This window comes from Juglans regia, chromosome 14 (genome assembly GCF_001411555.2).
Source record: "Juglans regia cultivar Chandler chromosome 14, Walnut 2.0, whole genome shotgun sequence".
Taxonomy (NCBI): Eukaryota; Viridiplantae; Streptophyta; class Magnoliopsida; order Fagales; family Juglandaceae; genus Juglans; species Juglans regia.
In genome coordinates, this window is record NC_049914.1 from 8,439,980 (window position 1) to 8,458,247 (window position 18,268).

The 18,268-nt window shown below is 36.3% G+C and overlaps 1 protein-coding gene across 1 annotated transcript; it reads right to left on the bottom strand.

Moving 5' to 3' along the window:
* Positions 1 to 1,151: 1,151 nt before the first annotated feature.
* Positions 1,152 to 3,122, bottom strand: LOC109021111 (probable L-type lectin-domain containing receptor kinase I.6). The gene has a single exon (XM_019003672.2). The coding sequence runs from the start codon at positions 3,120 to 3,122 to the stop codon at positions 1,152 to 1,154; it is 1,971 nt and encodes a 656-aa protein (XP_018859217.2).
* Between the last annotated feature and the right edge of the window lie 15,146 nt (positions 3,123 to 18,268).

Genomic DNA, 18,268 nt, shown 5'->3' on the forward strand with positions numbered 1-18,268 from the left:
TTCGTATCTGACTCTGTCTCTGCTTTGCTCTGCTCTGCTCTGTTATGCTCTGCTCTGTTTGGGTTGATACCAACTTCTCTGTCTCTGAGTGCACCCACTTTGGAAACAAAGTGGTTTTATTGTGGTCTTTCCTGTGTGTACACTCGGGGCTCCGAGAAGAATAAAGGAAAGATTTCACCTCTGTCTCTGCCTGGTTTGGCCACCGGGGTTAGCACAACCCTACCACGGGGGTGAAACATGGTCTCTGCTCTGTTTGATGCTCTGTTTTGATCTGATGATGATACTCAATTTATGTTATGCCAAAGTATTATGGGTTTTACGTGTCTTAAAACCATTGCTTTGTTACTTTTGAAAATATGTTCTGCTCTGCATGTTAACTCTGGAAAATGTTTTGTTCTGCATGCTATACTTTGTAAATGCTCATGTTTACACGCTAGTATATGTCCTCTGCTTACTGAGTTGTTGTTAACTCATCCCCTATCTTTATAATATTTTTCAGATGATGTGGAGAGTCTAACTGAGGACTTGGATTAGATTGGTAAGAATGATTAAGCTGGGAGAAGATGTTAGAAGAAGGAATTCCGATGTCCTTTAGTTTTAATGTCTTTTAGATTTAATTATATCTTGGGCTTGGGTTTTAGTAAGACTTATGAAAGTATTAGTTTGGTTTGTTATGATTATCAGGAGATTTTGGACTACTTAGTTTATTTTGCTGCAGTAATGACTTTGTAGAGTTTTCAATGTGGTTATTCAGAGTACATGAAGTTGAGTTTTGCTAATAAAGTTTTGGAATTTTATGTTAGTTATGTTGGAAAACATGTTCTTAAGTGACAGGTAGTAATTCTCCGGACCAATCGAGTTTGGGGCGTTATATGAAATATGAACGTTTAAATTACCAAGATTTGGTGAGCCTCTGACCTGGTTTCTGCAGACACTGCATAAACGACAAATGTATAATGATCTCAAGTAGAGTAATAGCATGAGTTTTGGAAACGTATATTTATTAAAAGAAACAATATACATCTACATCATATTCTTCTTCCCCTCTCCACCGCCAAGTTATCTGTAAGCTTTATGTGTGCCATGGGTTGACTTGGTCCAAAGTATAGATCCATGATCAGTAGTTTACTCATGGGATGAGGCAGCTAAATTCAACGACCACTTTTAAGGATGGAAACTGTGCTAGACATGGAAGGATTAGAAGACTGGACAAATGATGACGGTATGAATGTACCAAAAGAAGCACTGTCATATGGAATATTGGGCAAATCAGCATCGCCATTCAAAAACTGCATCACTCGCCTCATGCTAGGCCTAGCAGCTGGATTTACATGTGAGCAGAGGAGTCCTATTTTCAAAACCAATACCATTTCCTCCACCACATAATTACCTCCCAATCTAGGATCACTAGCACGGAGAATATCTCCTTTGCTCCAACACTTAAAGACCCAATCAACCAAAACTAATTCTTCAGGCATCCCCATTCGCTCTATTGGCCTCCTTCCACAAGCGACCTCTAGCATGAAAGCCCCAAAAGCATACACATCAGTATAAGTGGTTGCCCTCCCCGTTCTAGTAAGCTCCGGAGCCAAATAACCGACAGTCCCAGCCACAAGCGTAGTTTGTGAATTTGTGTCATGGTCATATAATCTGGCAAGGCCAAAATCACCTAGCCTTCCATTCATTTCAGCATCTAATAGGACATTGCCTGCTTTTATATCTCTGTGTATAACAGTCTGTTCCCACCCTTCATGGAGGTAAAGAAGGCCAGATGCTACTCCTCTGAGGATTTGAAATCTTTGAAACCAGTTAAGGTGTCTTCTTCCATTGCTATATAAGAACATGTCAAGGCTTCCATGGGGCATATAATCATAGATCAAGAGGAGTTCTCCCCTACGTCGGCAATAGCCCAAAAGCCTCACCAAGTTCCTGTGTCTCAATCTTCCCATGCTAATGATCTCAGCCACAAATTCCTTCATCCCCTGTTGGGAATCATGAGAGACTCTCTTGACTGCAATTTGCTCATTAGAAGGAAGTGTTCCTCTATAAACCTTTCCAAAACCTCCTTCTCCAATAATCTCTTTGGCTTTGAAACCTTTGGTTGCCTTGTAGAGACTCTTATAGCTGAACCTGTGAGTACCATACTCACTTTCCCAATCTTCACGTACTTCTTCGTATTTCTTCCTCATAAAATAGTAAGCAGCTCCAGTTATCGTTATCAGCAGAACCACTACTACTATGAGAAGAGTTCGGATCTCTACTATTCGTTTCTCTTTTCGTTTCTTGCGTGGGGGAAGTGTAGGGAGTCTCGAAATGTCGAGGCTTTGTGCTTGCCCACTTTTATTAAAGCTCCATCCAAGAATGTATTGGTCACTTGCAACTGCACCTGTGGAAGCAGAGAAACCAACATACATAGATTCCAACACGATCCTAGACAGATTGATCGGCATTGACAAGAGAGGCCAATCTGGTTTTGGGGTTCTAATTGGGGCCAATGTAACATTCAGCAACTTTTCTACTTTGTCATAGTCTATCCAAAGTTGCATTGGATTCCCACTTAGGAGCTCCAAGCTTATATTCCTCCTTTCTTCATTGGAATAATATGCTGCAGGAGCTGACTCAAGTGATCTTAGGTCATTCACATCAATTCCCACATGGTTTTCAATATCTTCAAAGTCAGGACTCTTAACAGGATCGAGCTCGATGGCCAATATGTGGTTGGAAGTAAGGCCGTTATTTGAGAAATTGAAGAGTCCCAGGTATTGAGTTGCCATACCATTAAGGCTCCTCGAGGGACTGATGGCGAAGGCTATGCCATGTCCACCGAGTTCTGAGTCTTGAGGAACCATGGCAAACACAAAGTTTGTAGAAAATGAAAGAGACGAAATCGTGCTGAACTTTATAGGAAGTTGGTAAAAAGCATGACCAACCTTCTGGTTTGAAATGTTGGTTAGCTGCAACAGACCATTAGGGAGAATTTCTGCGATTCCATCAAGATACAGATTGGCTTGACTGAAGCCATTGTAGATGAATTGGCTTTCATCTTGAGCGAAGTTCAGAGAAATGCTAGAAATATAGAGAATCATCATCAAAAGATAAAGTGATCTAAGAACTGTAGCCATTGGAAAAAAGTGGGACGATGGTTCCTTTCTGTGATACAGGGATTTCAATTGTTGAAATGTCTCAAACTCCTAAGAAATTAAATGAGTTTTTATTCTATGACAATGTGCCATGGTATAGTCAGCATGTGTTCCAACTTTCCACTGGCAACCAATAAATTATTTTGATTTGAAGAGTTGTTTTGACAACTTCTCAATTTGATACCCCAAATGCCATTTCGATCATCCTAATATTTTCCTCAATACCATGAAGGATTGATTCTTGGTCAACAACGGGGATCGTATTAGTTTGAAAAATAGCCCTCTGGATATGCCAATAAAAATATCCGAGTTGCCATTTTTAACGGGGAAACGACCAATTACCAGCCAAAACTTGAACATAGGAATTCGTCATGAGTGATGTCCAGACCCAACTACCCTCCAAAGAGTATAGAGATTAGAGGATCAACTAGAATCTGCGATTAGTAAAACAATACTTTAAACTACTCACCAAATAAAATAAAAGGAAACAATATTTTAAACTCTCGCATTTTATGGTTCATTTTTTCTCTTTTCACAATACAACTAGCAGACTAATGATTATTCCATTTCTTTCTTGCCTTAGATTAATGGCAAAAACAGAACAGTTTTCCGCTCCTTATGCTTTTTTTTTTTTAGATTAGTTACTATACCATTTCAATTATACTGCTCACTTTGTCCCGTTGATGTGACACCATCATGTGATATATGGAAACAGAAAAAGAGAAAAATTGAAATATCAAGTTCCCTCTATCCCTTTTATGTTTGCAATTTTAATTTTTTTAATAAAATACTTAACATGAGTGGTATAACTGGAATGGCATAGTAACGATATATATATATATATATATATTTTATAATTAGGTACTTGCATTCTTCTAATCGCTTTCTTTGGAGTTTGGAAGATCATTCGTATGCATGCAAAAGCTGTCATATGAATGCTCAAACAAGACATTAAGATAACGGCAATTGAGCAATACATCAAACTGCACTGCACTTCACTTCGGCGAAGTCTTGAAGTCAGAGTTTTCGAACTGGGGTCTAGTCCTCATTGTGAACTGGGTTCCAGTCGTTTTTAAAGGGAAGATTTGGATGTTTTGTCTTGATGCAAAAAGGCTTTTGCGACTCTGGTCAACAAAGTTTTTGCGAAATTGTTTGATTTCAAATGTTTTATGATATTTTGAGAATAAATAAAGAAAATATTGAATAAAAATATTATAAAATTAAAATATTTTTTGATCCAACTTGCTTCTGCCTTCTTTCATTCTGATGGTGACATTGAAAAAATCTACTCCAAACTTGGTCATAATTCTTCACCTAATTGACATAAATAATTATTTCAAAAAAAAAAAATTGACATAATACCATATGTAGTTGGTAAAATTGACATAAAAAATTGGTCATATGACCTTTGCTGAATCCCAAGAACCTCCAAGCAAGTGGTAATACCATGTGCAGTTGAAGGTCAATGGCAGAGAAAAAAAAGCAGTCTTTTTCTCATGATAGAACATTCATATGGAGCTTCTAAGGGCTTACTGCTCGTGATCTTTAGATGGAAACAATCAAACAAATACTGCTCATGATCTAAGGGCTTGTTTATCTCTTTTTTTTTTCAAACATCACTTAAGTAAAAATACTTTTCAATTTTTAATTTTTAATTTTTTTATCTAATAATTACTTAATCATTACAACTTTTTCAAGTCTCAAAATAAAAATTATATTAAAAAATTATATTCTAACAATATTATAATTTTATAATAATTTTATTCAATTTTTTCATTTCATTTTTCAAAATTCCATAAAACATCATAACTAAATCATTTCATTATTATTTACAAATTAATTTATATTATTTACATATATCTCATTTCATCTCATTCTTCAAGCATTTCAAATCTTTACAAAATTGTTTAAAAATCCCTCACATCTCATTCTCTATTTTAAAGACAAAGTTTATAATTGTTACAGTTGCCCTACATTTGGGGAGCAACAATAGTAACCCCAAATATATTTTGGATGTTTCTTTATTCAGTTTTTAGTCCATAATTTTTTTTTTCTTTTGAATTTACCAAATGAAATTTATAATCTCTAGTAACATGCTAACTTCTGCAACACCTACACGTCACCGTGATGATTATTTCGACGGCTTCTCTCTGGCTTTTTTTTTTTTTTTTTTAATATATATACTTTTAAGAAAAACACTCATGGCCTCATCTTTTGATTTATTACTTCAAGGAAAAGAAATACCAGTTGAATTATAATTCAACGGATTTTAGTCTAGATTTTTGAAGTCCCTTTTATGTTTTATTTATTTATTTTTTGTTTTGTCATTACCAATTGATTATTTTTTAAGGTGCAAAATTTTCATCTTTAATTCGGCTTCTGCTTACTCTCAAAGATCAGAAATGTACTCATCAAAAGCTTACCTGGATGAGATTTAACTCTTAGGGCAGGTTTGGAGGATAAGATGAAAATTTTATGTTTTATTTTAGTATTTAAAATATTATGTTTTGGTATTATTATTGTATTGGGATTTGAAAAAATTGAATTGAGATTTGAAAAAGTTGAATTATTTATTATATTTTGTATGGGGATTTGAAAAAAGTGTAATGATGAGATGAGATGAGATGAAAATTTTATGTCTCATCCCACCCACCAAACTTGCCCTTATACTTTTGCATGAGCGATCATCCTCCAATAATTTAAAAATTTGACATATCACACTATTATTTTATTTTAATTTCACTGTTATGATGTGGAATTATTATTGGAAACTGCCATGTAATTTATAACATTCATCTAAAGCCTCGTTTGGAACGTGGATTAAATTGAGATCAATTCAATTTAATCTAATTTTAAGTCGAATCTAACATTTAAATATTCAATTATCAAATTATTAAATTTATCTTAACTTAAAATCTATTTATACATAAAATCCACAACTTTTTTCAACTCAACACATCGTTACACGCGGGACCAATAACATTTTTCAACATTCTATAAATATATCTAAACTCATCTTTAGTGGATCCCACAAAACTCACTCCCTACTATTTGTAAAGAATTCAACTCATTTTAACATCTAAACGGAACCTAAATAGTATTATATGTGACTTCTTGTTATATAAGCTGTTCCTATCCGGTTTTCAGCACGTAAAGTGTCATTTTGGTCGCATCCAAGTAGGGAAGCCACCTTTGTCCTACAGACAATCCTACTTATTATTTAAAAAAAAAAAAAAAGAAAAAATGAACTTTCCTATGTGTAATTTAAGATGCAATATATACAATGAAATCTTCTACATCATAACATTCAGACTCCTTATTTAAACTTAGAACAAAGGCCACGGTAGGCTTACTTTGTCAGAGTCACAAAAAAATAAACTCCAATGCTGAATTGAAGAGGGCTGAACAGTGAGATTGAGGCATGAGATACTGTAAGAAAAAAACTTAAAAATTTAAATTTTATATGTTTTTTTCAATCTGATATGTGAGCTGTTCTACCGATGATTTGTAAACATAAAATTTTCTTTTATTTATGAAGAAATAAACTCGCACTCAATTGATGTACTTCTTATTATATTCTTTTGAGAAATGATATTTGTAGTCGTGGGTGTATAAGTGCTATACAGTTATTTTAAAAAAAATAAATAAATATAGGACTCACGTGAAAAGAAATTAATTTTTTATAAATAAATTTTACTATTTTTTAAAATAACTGTATAATATTTATATATTTCACAATTATATATAATATTATTCTATTGTTTTAAGGGCTTTTATGAGTGCTAATTTTTAGGGGTCTTTTTATTTCTTAAGGGCTTTGGGTGGCATAAGAGGCTTTTATCTATATAATTGGTTTACAAGGTCTAGAATGGGCCTCACCGCCACAACACTCAACTATCTAAGCCCATGAAGAATTGCTGGTGCCACTCGTTTGTTTGATTTAACTGCTCCCCTGCCACAACTACAAAGAAGATTCATAAAAATAAATTTACCTTACTCTTATATGATATATTAGATTTATTTTATAACAAAAATATTTTTATTTTTACAATTTAATATACCACATCAAATCACACTAATTTAACATACCACTCGTTACTGTTGAAACATTTCTTTCTAATGATACTTGTATCTTGGAAATCTCTTGACTTTACTTTTAAAAATATACATTCAACTTGACTTTACTTTATAACAGGAAAGGTCCACATGTCGTTGCATTGATTTCGACATTTTTGAATTTACAGAGCTGCAGAAACAGTCTCTTGGTAAACATATACTACTTTTTCAAACATTACTGGAAATGATTTATACAAATTAACTACTTATTGATTCCAAAAATTACTACACAGAAAAATTTGTTTCTGTATCAACAGTTGCATTTCTCCCTCAATTGGCTTGGAGTATTCTTCCTCCATTTTCTTCTTCCCCAACTTTAACAGAGAACAAAAATACTAATGAGATATGGATTATTTTGCCATAAAGAAAAGAGGACTACATTCATGAAGAGAGGTCGTAAAAGTGAATTCGTTATGAACTAATTTGATTTAATGTGATATGTTTGATTGTAAAATTCTTTTTCTTATAAAGTATATATGACATATCACATCAATCTATATTAGTTCGTAGATTTATTTTTATGAGGTCCCTTTCTGAATGAAATATTTCTCAGAAGAAAAATCACACCATTTACATGATGAAGTCCATAACAAGATCAGATCCTCCTACAAAGCACATATATCCATTGCACCAAGTTACTCCTTACCAAATAATTTCTTATTTCAAAATGTTAAAGTTATAAGAAGAAATTAAATTTAAACATATAATTTATATTCCAACATTAACGACAAATAGTGAATAATTTTTGTTTAGAAAATATTACCAACTTCCTGTAAACTGGTGGAAGTAGTGTTGGTGAGCTTTTAGCCGAGTTCGCATGGGTGGAAATTGACATGTGTAATGTTGACTTTTTGGCAGAACTTGCAATTGTGGGTGACTCCTCGTTCCAGAGCAAAGAAGTTATAGCCTCTCTTCCTTCTCCACCACACCTATATCCCCATGAGTGGTACTTTTCCTTGGACTCACTGCATTAGATGTCACTTGGGAATTAAGGGCTCTCTCGTCTTCTTTAGGCTCAAGTTTATGCTTCAAATACTCCTTCACTGAAACACCCTTATCCCATATTTGATGATCACCAGTACTCTTGATAGCATTATTTTCGCTTTGTGCAACAACCGATGCTGACCGAACTCATGGAGATGCTGCTTCTGAAAAGATTTGGGGTGCTGCTAGGGTTGTAACATTGATGCCTTGAAGTTTTGAAGCAATAGCATGGGTTGCATCTGATACTGCAGCATATGTTGGTGCCAATGTCTTTGTCACAGTTTCAGTTATTGTCTTGTTTGGAATGCTGCTAGGGTTCTCCTTAGTTGCTTCATCACCACGATTGATACTATTTGCCAGAACATGCTTCTCAAAAACCACGTGAAATGATCTGGGATGATGCCTAGTTGTTTCTTTGTACTCGTCAAGAGCAAGCTCCGACTCGTACACTAAAAATAAAACAACTCAGTGAAAAGTAAACATTGGAAGCAAACGTGGCTTAATATAATATTTTAGATATATTTTACAGTAAACAAAAAGTTTTACAATTTAATGCAATAAATGTCCATGTCAGTTTGTGAACTTTAGTTTTATAAAATCATGAATCAAACATTTCTTGAAAAGAAAATGTGAGAGCGGATGATCTATATATATATATATATATCAGAAAAGGGTGTGATTCCATTCCTTGGGGTCCAAGGTATTTAGCATTTTCTTCTAGGTCTTCATCCTCACTCTGCTTCTTTAATTCCTGCTAAGACTATATATGTCGCAACTTCTTGGCCCTCTCCTTCATTTTTGTCAGAACTGGTGGTTTCTTGTGATGGTGGGAATGATTTTTTTCATAGTCAAGGAGGTTCCCATATTGGAAATATTTTCAAAATAATATATATTATATTTATTATTTATAATATTTTAAAAATTTATTTTTAGAAGTTATGAATTATTTAAAAAAAAGAAAAATTATGAAAAGTTTATAAGCTATGGCTTATAGTAATTAAAAAAAAAATGGGTCTATGCTATAACTCAAAAGTAAATGATTGTTGTAGTGGTGTAGAATGCTTGATTTGAACAAGTGGGAAGAGCCCAAGAGGTTCAAAACCTATGGACGCATAGAGTGTATTTTTATGCTTTATGCAGCAGTGTAGCCCAGCCGGGCATGGGGCGTGTGTCCCAGGTTGGGACTCCCAGCCCGCCCAAGGTGCATGGCACATAAGAACTGCCGTTGGAAAATAAAATGCAAAAGTCAAACTGCTTGCGACTCAAACTTTGGCAACCCGGTTGGAGGGAAAGAAAGGTGGCCATTGGACCAAGTCATCTGTCAATTGGGAAATAAATGCGGAATATGTACCTATTCGAAACAGGCCGCCCGGGAGCTGGGAGCTACCGCAGGGCATAATTGGTTTTTTCTTTTTTATATGTATTTTTTTACATTTTTAAATATTTTTACAAAAATAAAAAAATTACAATATTATTAAAAAATATTTCCTTAATCATTAAGTAAAATGAAAAATAAAATAAAAACTTCCAACGGTAACACCGAGCTGTAAGAACCAGTGGTGAAAGTATAAATTTTTATTTTTATTTTTAGGGCAGCACTACAGCCACCGTTGGTTCCAGCTAGTTATTTTGATATGTCTTTTTTTACATGTATTTTTTTTAGCACTTTTAAATATATTTTTTTTAAAAAAATTTACATCATTAAAAAAAAAAATTCTTTATCACGAAGTAAAAAACAAAAAATACAAAAAAAATGCCAGCGGTAGCTCCCAACGGGAGCAGGAGGACTAGCATTATCCTTCGAAATAGATGTTAGTGAAACAAAAAATCATAACTTTTCATTCACATCCGTTATCTATAAATAGACTCATTGGCCTATAAATTTAACATGGACATAAGGCAATTTCGAAAATTCTCTCTCTACCAAAAGTTTTCATTTCTTCAAAACTTATTCTTAGGATTTGTTTATTCTGCAGATAACATATTTTTAATTTATTGGTTGAAGAGGAAAATCTGAAGGTATTCAGGATCTGATTTCGCATGTACATAACGTAGTTAGACAAACAAATATGTTATGTGCCACATTGCATCTTAGAAGCAAATTCGCTTGTAATTAATGTGCATACCATTATTGGTGGAAACGAATATTATCTTAAAGAAAACTATATTATAACACACTTTGAAACAAATTTTTGTCTCATTATTTTTTATTTTGTAGCCCTATTTGCACCAACATCCCAAAGTTTGGTGAAGATGTTGGCGACCACTTTGAACTTTCGTTTCTTGTGCATCTTAAACTTATTTATCAATGGGAATTCGCGCTTACGTGATCAAGGCATGGAATTTCCAAAACAAATACTATTTATCAATGTTCTCTCGAGGAAATTTAAAAAACAATAATTGTTGGTTAAGAAATTTTGTAAGGAAAACTCTTTCGAATTAGAATTTCCTTTGGGAAACAATGATATGGTTATAAAGGAAAGTATAATATATTACTCCTAACTTTCCCTCCCTATATTTCCGTTTACCATTTCTTCGGATGTTAAGCGCATAAGTCTGAAAATTTTGGGGCATTTTTTATTTCGCTCATTAGAATAAAGTTTTTTTTTTCGACTGGTCTTTTTGTAACCTCTTATAAAATCTTTGTAAAAACTATTCATCCGTTAAAAATGAGGACACATTATTCTTCAGTTCTATAAGTATTGGGAACAATGGACTCATCTATCAATTGTGATAAGTTTGCAATTCACCTCACCAAAACTTTATGACCCCGTGAGGCATGCTTTGATATTTGAAGTATTTCAGGATTCTGTAAATAATAGTAAAATAATTTAAGTTAAGTTATTTTATTTAGTTTTGAAAAATATGAGAGAAAAAATTAAATAAAAATATTATAGAGTTAAAAATTGTTTGAATATTATTTTTTAATATAATTTTTATTTTGAAATTTGAAAAATTATTAGTTTTTATTTTTTGGCTTGAAATTTTTAAAAATTGTAATGATTAGATGAGAACATAAAAAAATTTAAATTAAAAAATATTTTATATTTAAATGATATTTAAAAAAGAAATTATGAAAAGTTTTAAGAATTTATCACCTTATCTCATTATCCAAAAGTATAAGACCCAAGTCTTTTCCATGGTTGATAGAGCAATGATCCTCTAGGTGTGGCATGGTTTAATGAATAGGTTTTTTTTTTTTTTTTAAGAGGACAGAACCCCAATTTTATTGATTGTCCTCACTTGTGGCGGAGGAAAACCATGGTTACAAACACGATACCTGGGAGGTAAGAGCTAAATCTAGAAAAAGAAAATCCATGCATCAAAACCAGTACATAAAATACATAACCAGTACCCCAATACAAATGCATCCGAACAAGCCAAAGAGGGAAACCTGCAAAAACCCAAGTACACAAGAAAAAAAAGAGACGCAAATAACGAGAGAGCAATGAGAGATAAGCAAATAACGCAAAACAAACCTGGCACGAAACTTATGATATCCTTAGATAGGGCATACCCAACTTGTCCATGCGGAGAAGACCCCTCAACAGGCTAGGCAGCATGTGAATATTAGACCAATCAGAGTTCAAACCTTCTGCCCCACACTTAGCTAGAAAGTCAGCTACAACATTACCTTCGCGAAAAATATGATTCACTGTATACTCCAAGCTATTAAGATGTTCTTGTAAATCCTCCCAGAAGTCTTCTAAGTACCAAATGGGACACTTATTCTTTACAATCCAATTAACCACCAGTTGAGAGTTAGTCTCTATTTGAACACGGTAAAATCCGAGCGCGTGATATCTGCGAACACCTTCCAATAAGCTTTTGAGTTCAGCAAAATTATTGGTACCCAAACCTAAGGGAACAGAGTAAGCCAGAAGTAATCTACCATCCTCATCCCGAATAACACCCCCAGCGCCAAAGGTGCCAGGGTTTCCGAAACTACTACCATCAGTATTGAGTTTTACCTAGCCCTGATGGGGCCGGTGCCATTTTACCACCCAGACCCTCTTGGGCTTAGGGAACAAGACTGAGATATCCAGTCTGTTCATAATATCCATGTCCTGGGTGGAGAGGGAAAACACTTTCATGATCCGGTCCATGGTGCGCCGGAGCCAAAGTTTAATAGTGTGTCATACCGACTCTTTTGAATGAGCCTTATCTTCATACCAGGCTTTACAGCGCCTCTCCCAAAGTTTCTAAGAAATAATAGAGGGCATAAGGCCAAAGATGATTCTAACCTGTGAAGACTTACCCGCACGACGAAACCAAAAATTAATTTGATCCTTCCAAGTGTAAAAAGAGGCCATATGAACCCCTAGATGAGTGGCCGCTAGAAGCCAAATGTGTCTTGCGAAATCCCCCTTGCAGAGCACATGGTTCAAGTCCTCAATATGACCCTTTTGACAACAATTACACTTAGAGGCCATTGAGACACCCACCATTATGATATTCTCGTCAACACTGAGGCAATTATTAGTAGCCTTCCACATCATGATGGAAATCTTCTTGGGTAGATTAGTATGCCATATCCACTGAGCCCAGGGTAAAGGGGGCACCCGAACCTTTATACAGTCTCAGGCGCTCTTAGTAGTAAACTTGCCCTCATTATCCTTCAGCCAAACAAGCGCATCTTGACCCTCCTTCCGTCTAGCCAAAAAATCATACAGTTCATTGGCTTTCTGATGGCCCACTAATCTGTTCAGAAGAGAAATATCCCACTTATTCTCAATGCGACACTCCTTTATCTTAATCAATGGGTGCTCAGCCACAGGAAATTGACCGTAGGGTGGACCTTCGTCGTCCCAATTGTCATACCAGAAGGAGATATTACCTTCTTTCACAATCCATTTAGAACTATTTATCACGTTTGGGATACTACGGACAATAGATTTCCAAAAGCGGGTCCCTTTAGTAGGCTCTAGGAGGGATATGTGATTTCCTTTAACATATTTACCTCCGAAAAATCCGCCCAAAGAGAGTTGCCCTTAATAAGATTCCAGGCAAGTTTCATGTATAAATCTCTTTGAACATCCCAAAAGTCCCTAATACCCAAACCACCTTCGTCCATAGGTGTACATATATGCTTCCAGGAGATCCATTTCCTCCGACTCTTGCCTCCAGATTCACCCCAAAAGAAAGAGCTTAGTAGTTTATTCAAGCTACATATCACCGCTTTGGGGACATCTAAAACAGCAAGAAGGTGGGTAGCCATACTAGATAAGACGTGACGCAAAAGAATAGTTCTTCCACCAGCAAAGAGAATCTTCATCTTCCATCATGCAATCTTCTTATTCACTTTGTCCAATAAATCACCAAAATCACAAGCCTTCAGCCTACCATCCACAATAGGCACCCCCAGGTACTTAAAGGAAACGAACCCTCGGTAAACTCAGTAGAGCAGAGAAGAGCATGTTTCCTAGAGACTGAAATTTTCCTAGAGAAAAAAATGGCACTCTTCTCTTTACTGAGCACTTGATCAGTCCACTCCTCATATTTGTTCAGAACTTCCATCAAACCTCTCATACTTATTTTTCCACCATTTGCAAAGATAACTATATCATCGGCATACATAAGATGAGAGATAATCGGGGTCCCTCTAGCTTGAGCAAATAGACCAATTTTACCTTTTCCAAATGAATTCTTAAGGAGACGAGAGAATACCTCTTGCATTATAATGAAAATGTAAGGCGATAAGAGGTCACCTTGCCGTAGGCCTCGCTCTCCTTTAAAGAAACCCATGGGGGTCCCATTCATCATGACAGAATACCACGGCGAAGATATACAAGAGTTAATCAGGTCACAAACATTAGGAGAGAACCCAAAACTAACCAAAACATGTAATAAGAAATTTCAATCCACTCGATCATAAGCCTTAGACATGTCAAGCTTAAACAGAACATGCCTCCAATGGACTTCCTATGAATAGAATGGACAATTTCCTGAGTTAAACTGATATTCTCAAAAATACTACGACCAAGAATAAAACCCCCTGCTCCTGTGATATCATTTTAGGGAACAAACTAGTCATACGAGCCACAATAATTTTTGAGCAAATCTTATAGACCACAGAACAAAGGCTAATAGGCCGAAATTTATCAAAACCAGAGGGTTTGTCAACCTTTGGAATTAAAACAATATAAGATGCAGTGAAATTTTTTGGGAGCATATAGCTATTGAAAAAATCAACAATGGCTAAGAGGAGATCATCTTTAACCAAGTCCCAACAAGCTTTGAAGAATCCTGAACCAAAACCGTCTGGCCCTGGACTACTATCGATGGGAATAGAGAATAGAGCATCCTTTACTTCCTCTATGGAAGGATCTTTACCAATAGCTAAGTTATCTTCATTAGTAATAATGGGAGAAATCAGGTCACTCAAATTCGGGAGAGTATGGGGACTACTTTGACCCAGAAATTCCTGAAAATGATCAACAGCGGCTTTATGAATGTCGAGAGGGGACTGTAAGACCCTACCATCTGACATACTCATCTCTTGAACTCTTTTATGCAATTTGGCCTTTAAGTAGGCATGAAAGAATTTAGAGTTCTGGTCCCCATCTTTCAGCCAGCTTTTCTTGGCCATATGAGCAAGCCTAGTATCATCTCTACCCAACCATGTTAAAAGTTCCAGCTTGGTTGCTAAGAGGTCAACATTGTCCTCGGCATTAAATGAGACTTGAAGACGGCTTTTCAAATTATCAATACGAGCCTCTAGACCTTTGATTATGACGTTAGTTTTACCAAAGACACTTTTATTCCACTCTTTTAAAGCCACCTTAACCCTTTAAAATTTAGAGGACATGTTGATTAATCCATGACCTAGGCCCTCATGTTTCCACACCCCCTCCACAAAACTATAGAAATCCAAGTGATCAGTCCATATATATTGAAAGCGGAAGGGACTAGGACCATACCTGAATAAATTCTCCCCCATCTGAATAAACAAAGGGGAATGATCCGAAGTAGAGCGTGCCAACACCTGGTAATAAACATTAGAGAAAGAATTAAGGAAATTAGTATCAATAAAACATCTGTCTAACCTGGCCCAGCTGCGTGCTTGTCCGCCTTGACCATTACACCAAGTCATATTCGGGCCTTTTGAACACATCTCTATCAGACCACAAGTTTGAATACTCTGGTTGAACTCTTCCATGGCTACAAAAAGACGAGGACGACCACCTCTTATTTCTGAGTCATCCTTAATGATATTAAAGTCCCCGAAGAGAACCCATGGAATACTGACAGTCCTCATATTCTCCAAATCCGCCCAAAGCTCTCTTCTTTCATTTCGATTGCACTTCGCATATATAATAGATAGGAAAAACATATGACCATTCTCCTCTACTTTCACAGTAATAAACTAATTAGACCCTGCCACCCATTGTATCGAAACCAATGAATTCCACATCAACCAAAATTTTCCACCATGCACCTCATTTGTGACAAAATAATTGCAGTTGAATCTTCCTAAGAAGGACGATATTCTAGCCTCTAACAAAAAGGGCTCAACCAAAGCTATGATATTAGGACTAAATTGTTTAATAATTTTCCTCAACCTCCTATAAGAAGTGCCTACTCCCCTAATATTCCAAAAAATAATAGGACTGATCATAATTTAAATTTGGAATGACGAATTACCACCCTGGTAGAGCCCCTTTTCTAGCCTATTTTTATGGGGTTGTTGGAGCCCTCAGAATCTATACAGTATTCCTTATGCATATCATCCTTTATTTTGTCTCTCTCACTCTCGTGATCTGAATGGGAACAGAGTATCTCATCTGTTCTTTCCTCTTCATCTTCAACCATAAACTTCTAATTAACACTGACTGCTAGGGACCTTGCCTTTTTCTTCTTCGATTTCCTCTTTAGGCTTATCAGAGGATTCTCCCATTCTTCACCCAAATCAATTACTCTACTCACAACTGGATTCATGTCTTCTGTGCTAACCTCTTGTGGGTCTGGTAGGGGATAGGTAGATTTAACAATTTGCAGGCTCTCTTGCTGAAATAAAACTTTCCATGTGTCCTCAACAACTAGCTCTTCAACTGATTGCGTGGAGGGGGCAGGAAACTTCTCTGGTTGATCATCATTCAGCTGGGCCACAATACTGGTGTTGTCCTGTCCTTTACCTGTAGCTACAATGGGCCTTATTGTTCCACTAATCTCTTGGTTATTTACGCTACTCGACCCTTTAGGCTCTATGCATTCTTCTTCTACTTCTACTTCATGCAGGTCATGGGTGGCATGCTGCACTTCTTCTTGTTCGACTCCCTTCACCTGAAAAACTAGTTGGCCCCCTGTTTCCTTGTCTGTATTATTCTCCTTTTTCGAAGACCCTCCTGCTTCATTCTCATCCGTCTGATTTTTTTGAGCTTCTAATTCTGTCTTGGATTCTGCTGAAGACCCTTTCTTGACCCAAACTTGGTTCCCAGTCCCTTTCTTGGTATGGTCTTTACCATTACGACATGTTTTAGAATTATGGCCCTGTTGGTGACAGTTGCAGCAGTAAGCAGGTAATGTTTCATAGACCACCTCTTGTCTCCTACTGTGAGGCAGCCCTGGACATCCAAGCCAGAAGTGAGTGATCGGATCTCGGGAGGCATCGACCTCTAAACAAATCCTTGCTCCATCAGTTCTTGTAGCGCATGTAGTCAGATTGTCTCTCCAAATGAACTTTCTAATCGGTGCCGTTATCATTTTCAATACCGAAGCATGGTAAAAATGAGGGGGAAGTCCAGGCAAGAAAACCCACACAGGCACGCAAGGTGACTCGTATTCCTCTGTGTAATCTAGGGACCATGCAAATGGCCTATAGCAGACACCATTGATCTCACAAGACTCTCTGGACAGAGCTTTGTTAAAATCTTCTTCTTTCGACATCCTAATGAAAACATTTCTTGGGCTTTGCATCGCCGAGACCACAGGACAACAGGATAAACCCCATCGACTACGGATGAAAGACCTTATAGAGTCAAGTGAAGATCTCTGACGGAGGAATTTTAAGACAATGGAAAATCGAAATGGCCTTGCAGTGGCCTCTGTTTCCTCTGCAGAGAATATAAAACATATTTCACCTTCTATGATTTTCGGTGGCCTGAGCACAATCTCCACTTCAGGCAGCGGTTGAGGTGCTGCGAAGACATCAACAAAGGTGCGGCGACCTGCCACAACTGGGTCTACGTCCGCCATGAGTCCGCTCACACCAGCAGCGACCAGCTTCAGCTCCGTCGAGGAAATGGCGAGTTGGACTCGCAGCTGGCCATATCCCAAAGACGGAGGCTTGGGGCCGATTAGAGCCGAAAGATCCTCGGGGAGGTTGCCTAAGCTCGGCGAGTCGATCTGTGTCGGCGGTGAGCAGCCACTCGTCGTACAGGGTCGGCGATCGGGTTTCTCTCTCCTTAAGAGTTACTCTCTCCTCAACGGTCTATTTTAATTACAGAGCATTTCTCTCTCCTCAAAAGTCAAATGTCAGTGGACACAAGGTGTTTTTTTAATGAGTAGGTTCGGACAAGAAATATGCAAGCGTAAAGCACTGAGATTTGGTGAGCCTGTAAACCTGGTTTTTGGAGACATGATAAATCTTCTCCAAGTCATCTCATATCATCTAATCATTATAATATTTCTAAATTCTCACATAAAAATAAAATAAAAAATTCAATTTTTTTAAATTTAAAAAAATAATAATATTAAAAAATATTCTAATAATATTTTATCAAATTTTTAATTTTCATCTCAACTCATCCTATTTCATCTAAGAAAACAAACAAGGGTAAATATTTTAACAGCATAGTTAAATCTTTAGTAATACAAAGATCTCAAGTAGAGCACTAACATCAGTTTTGTAAACGCATATTTATTTATAATCGAAAGAAACTGTATACATATACATCATATTATTCACATGTTTTAATTCCCCTATGCACCACCAAGTTATCTGTAAGCTTTGTGTGTGCCATGGGTTGACTTGGTCCAAAGTATACATCCATGATCTAGTAGTTTACTCGTGGGATGAGGCAGCTAAT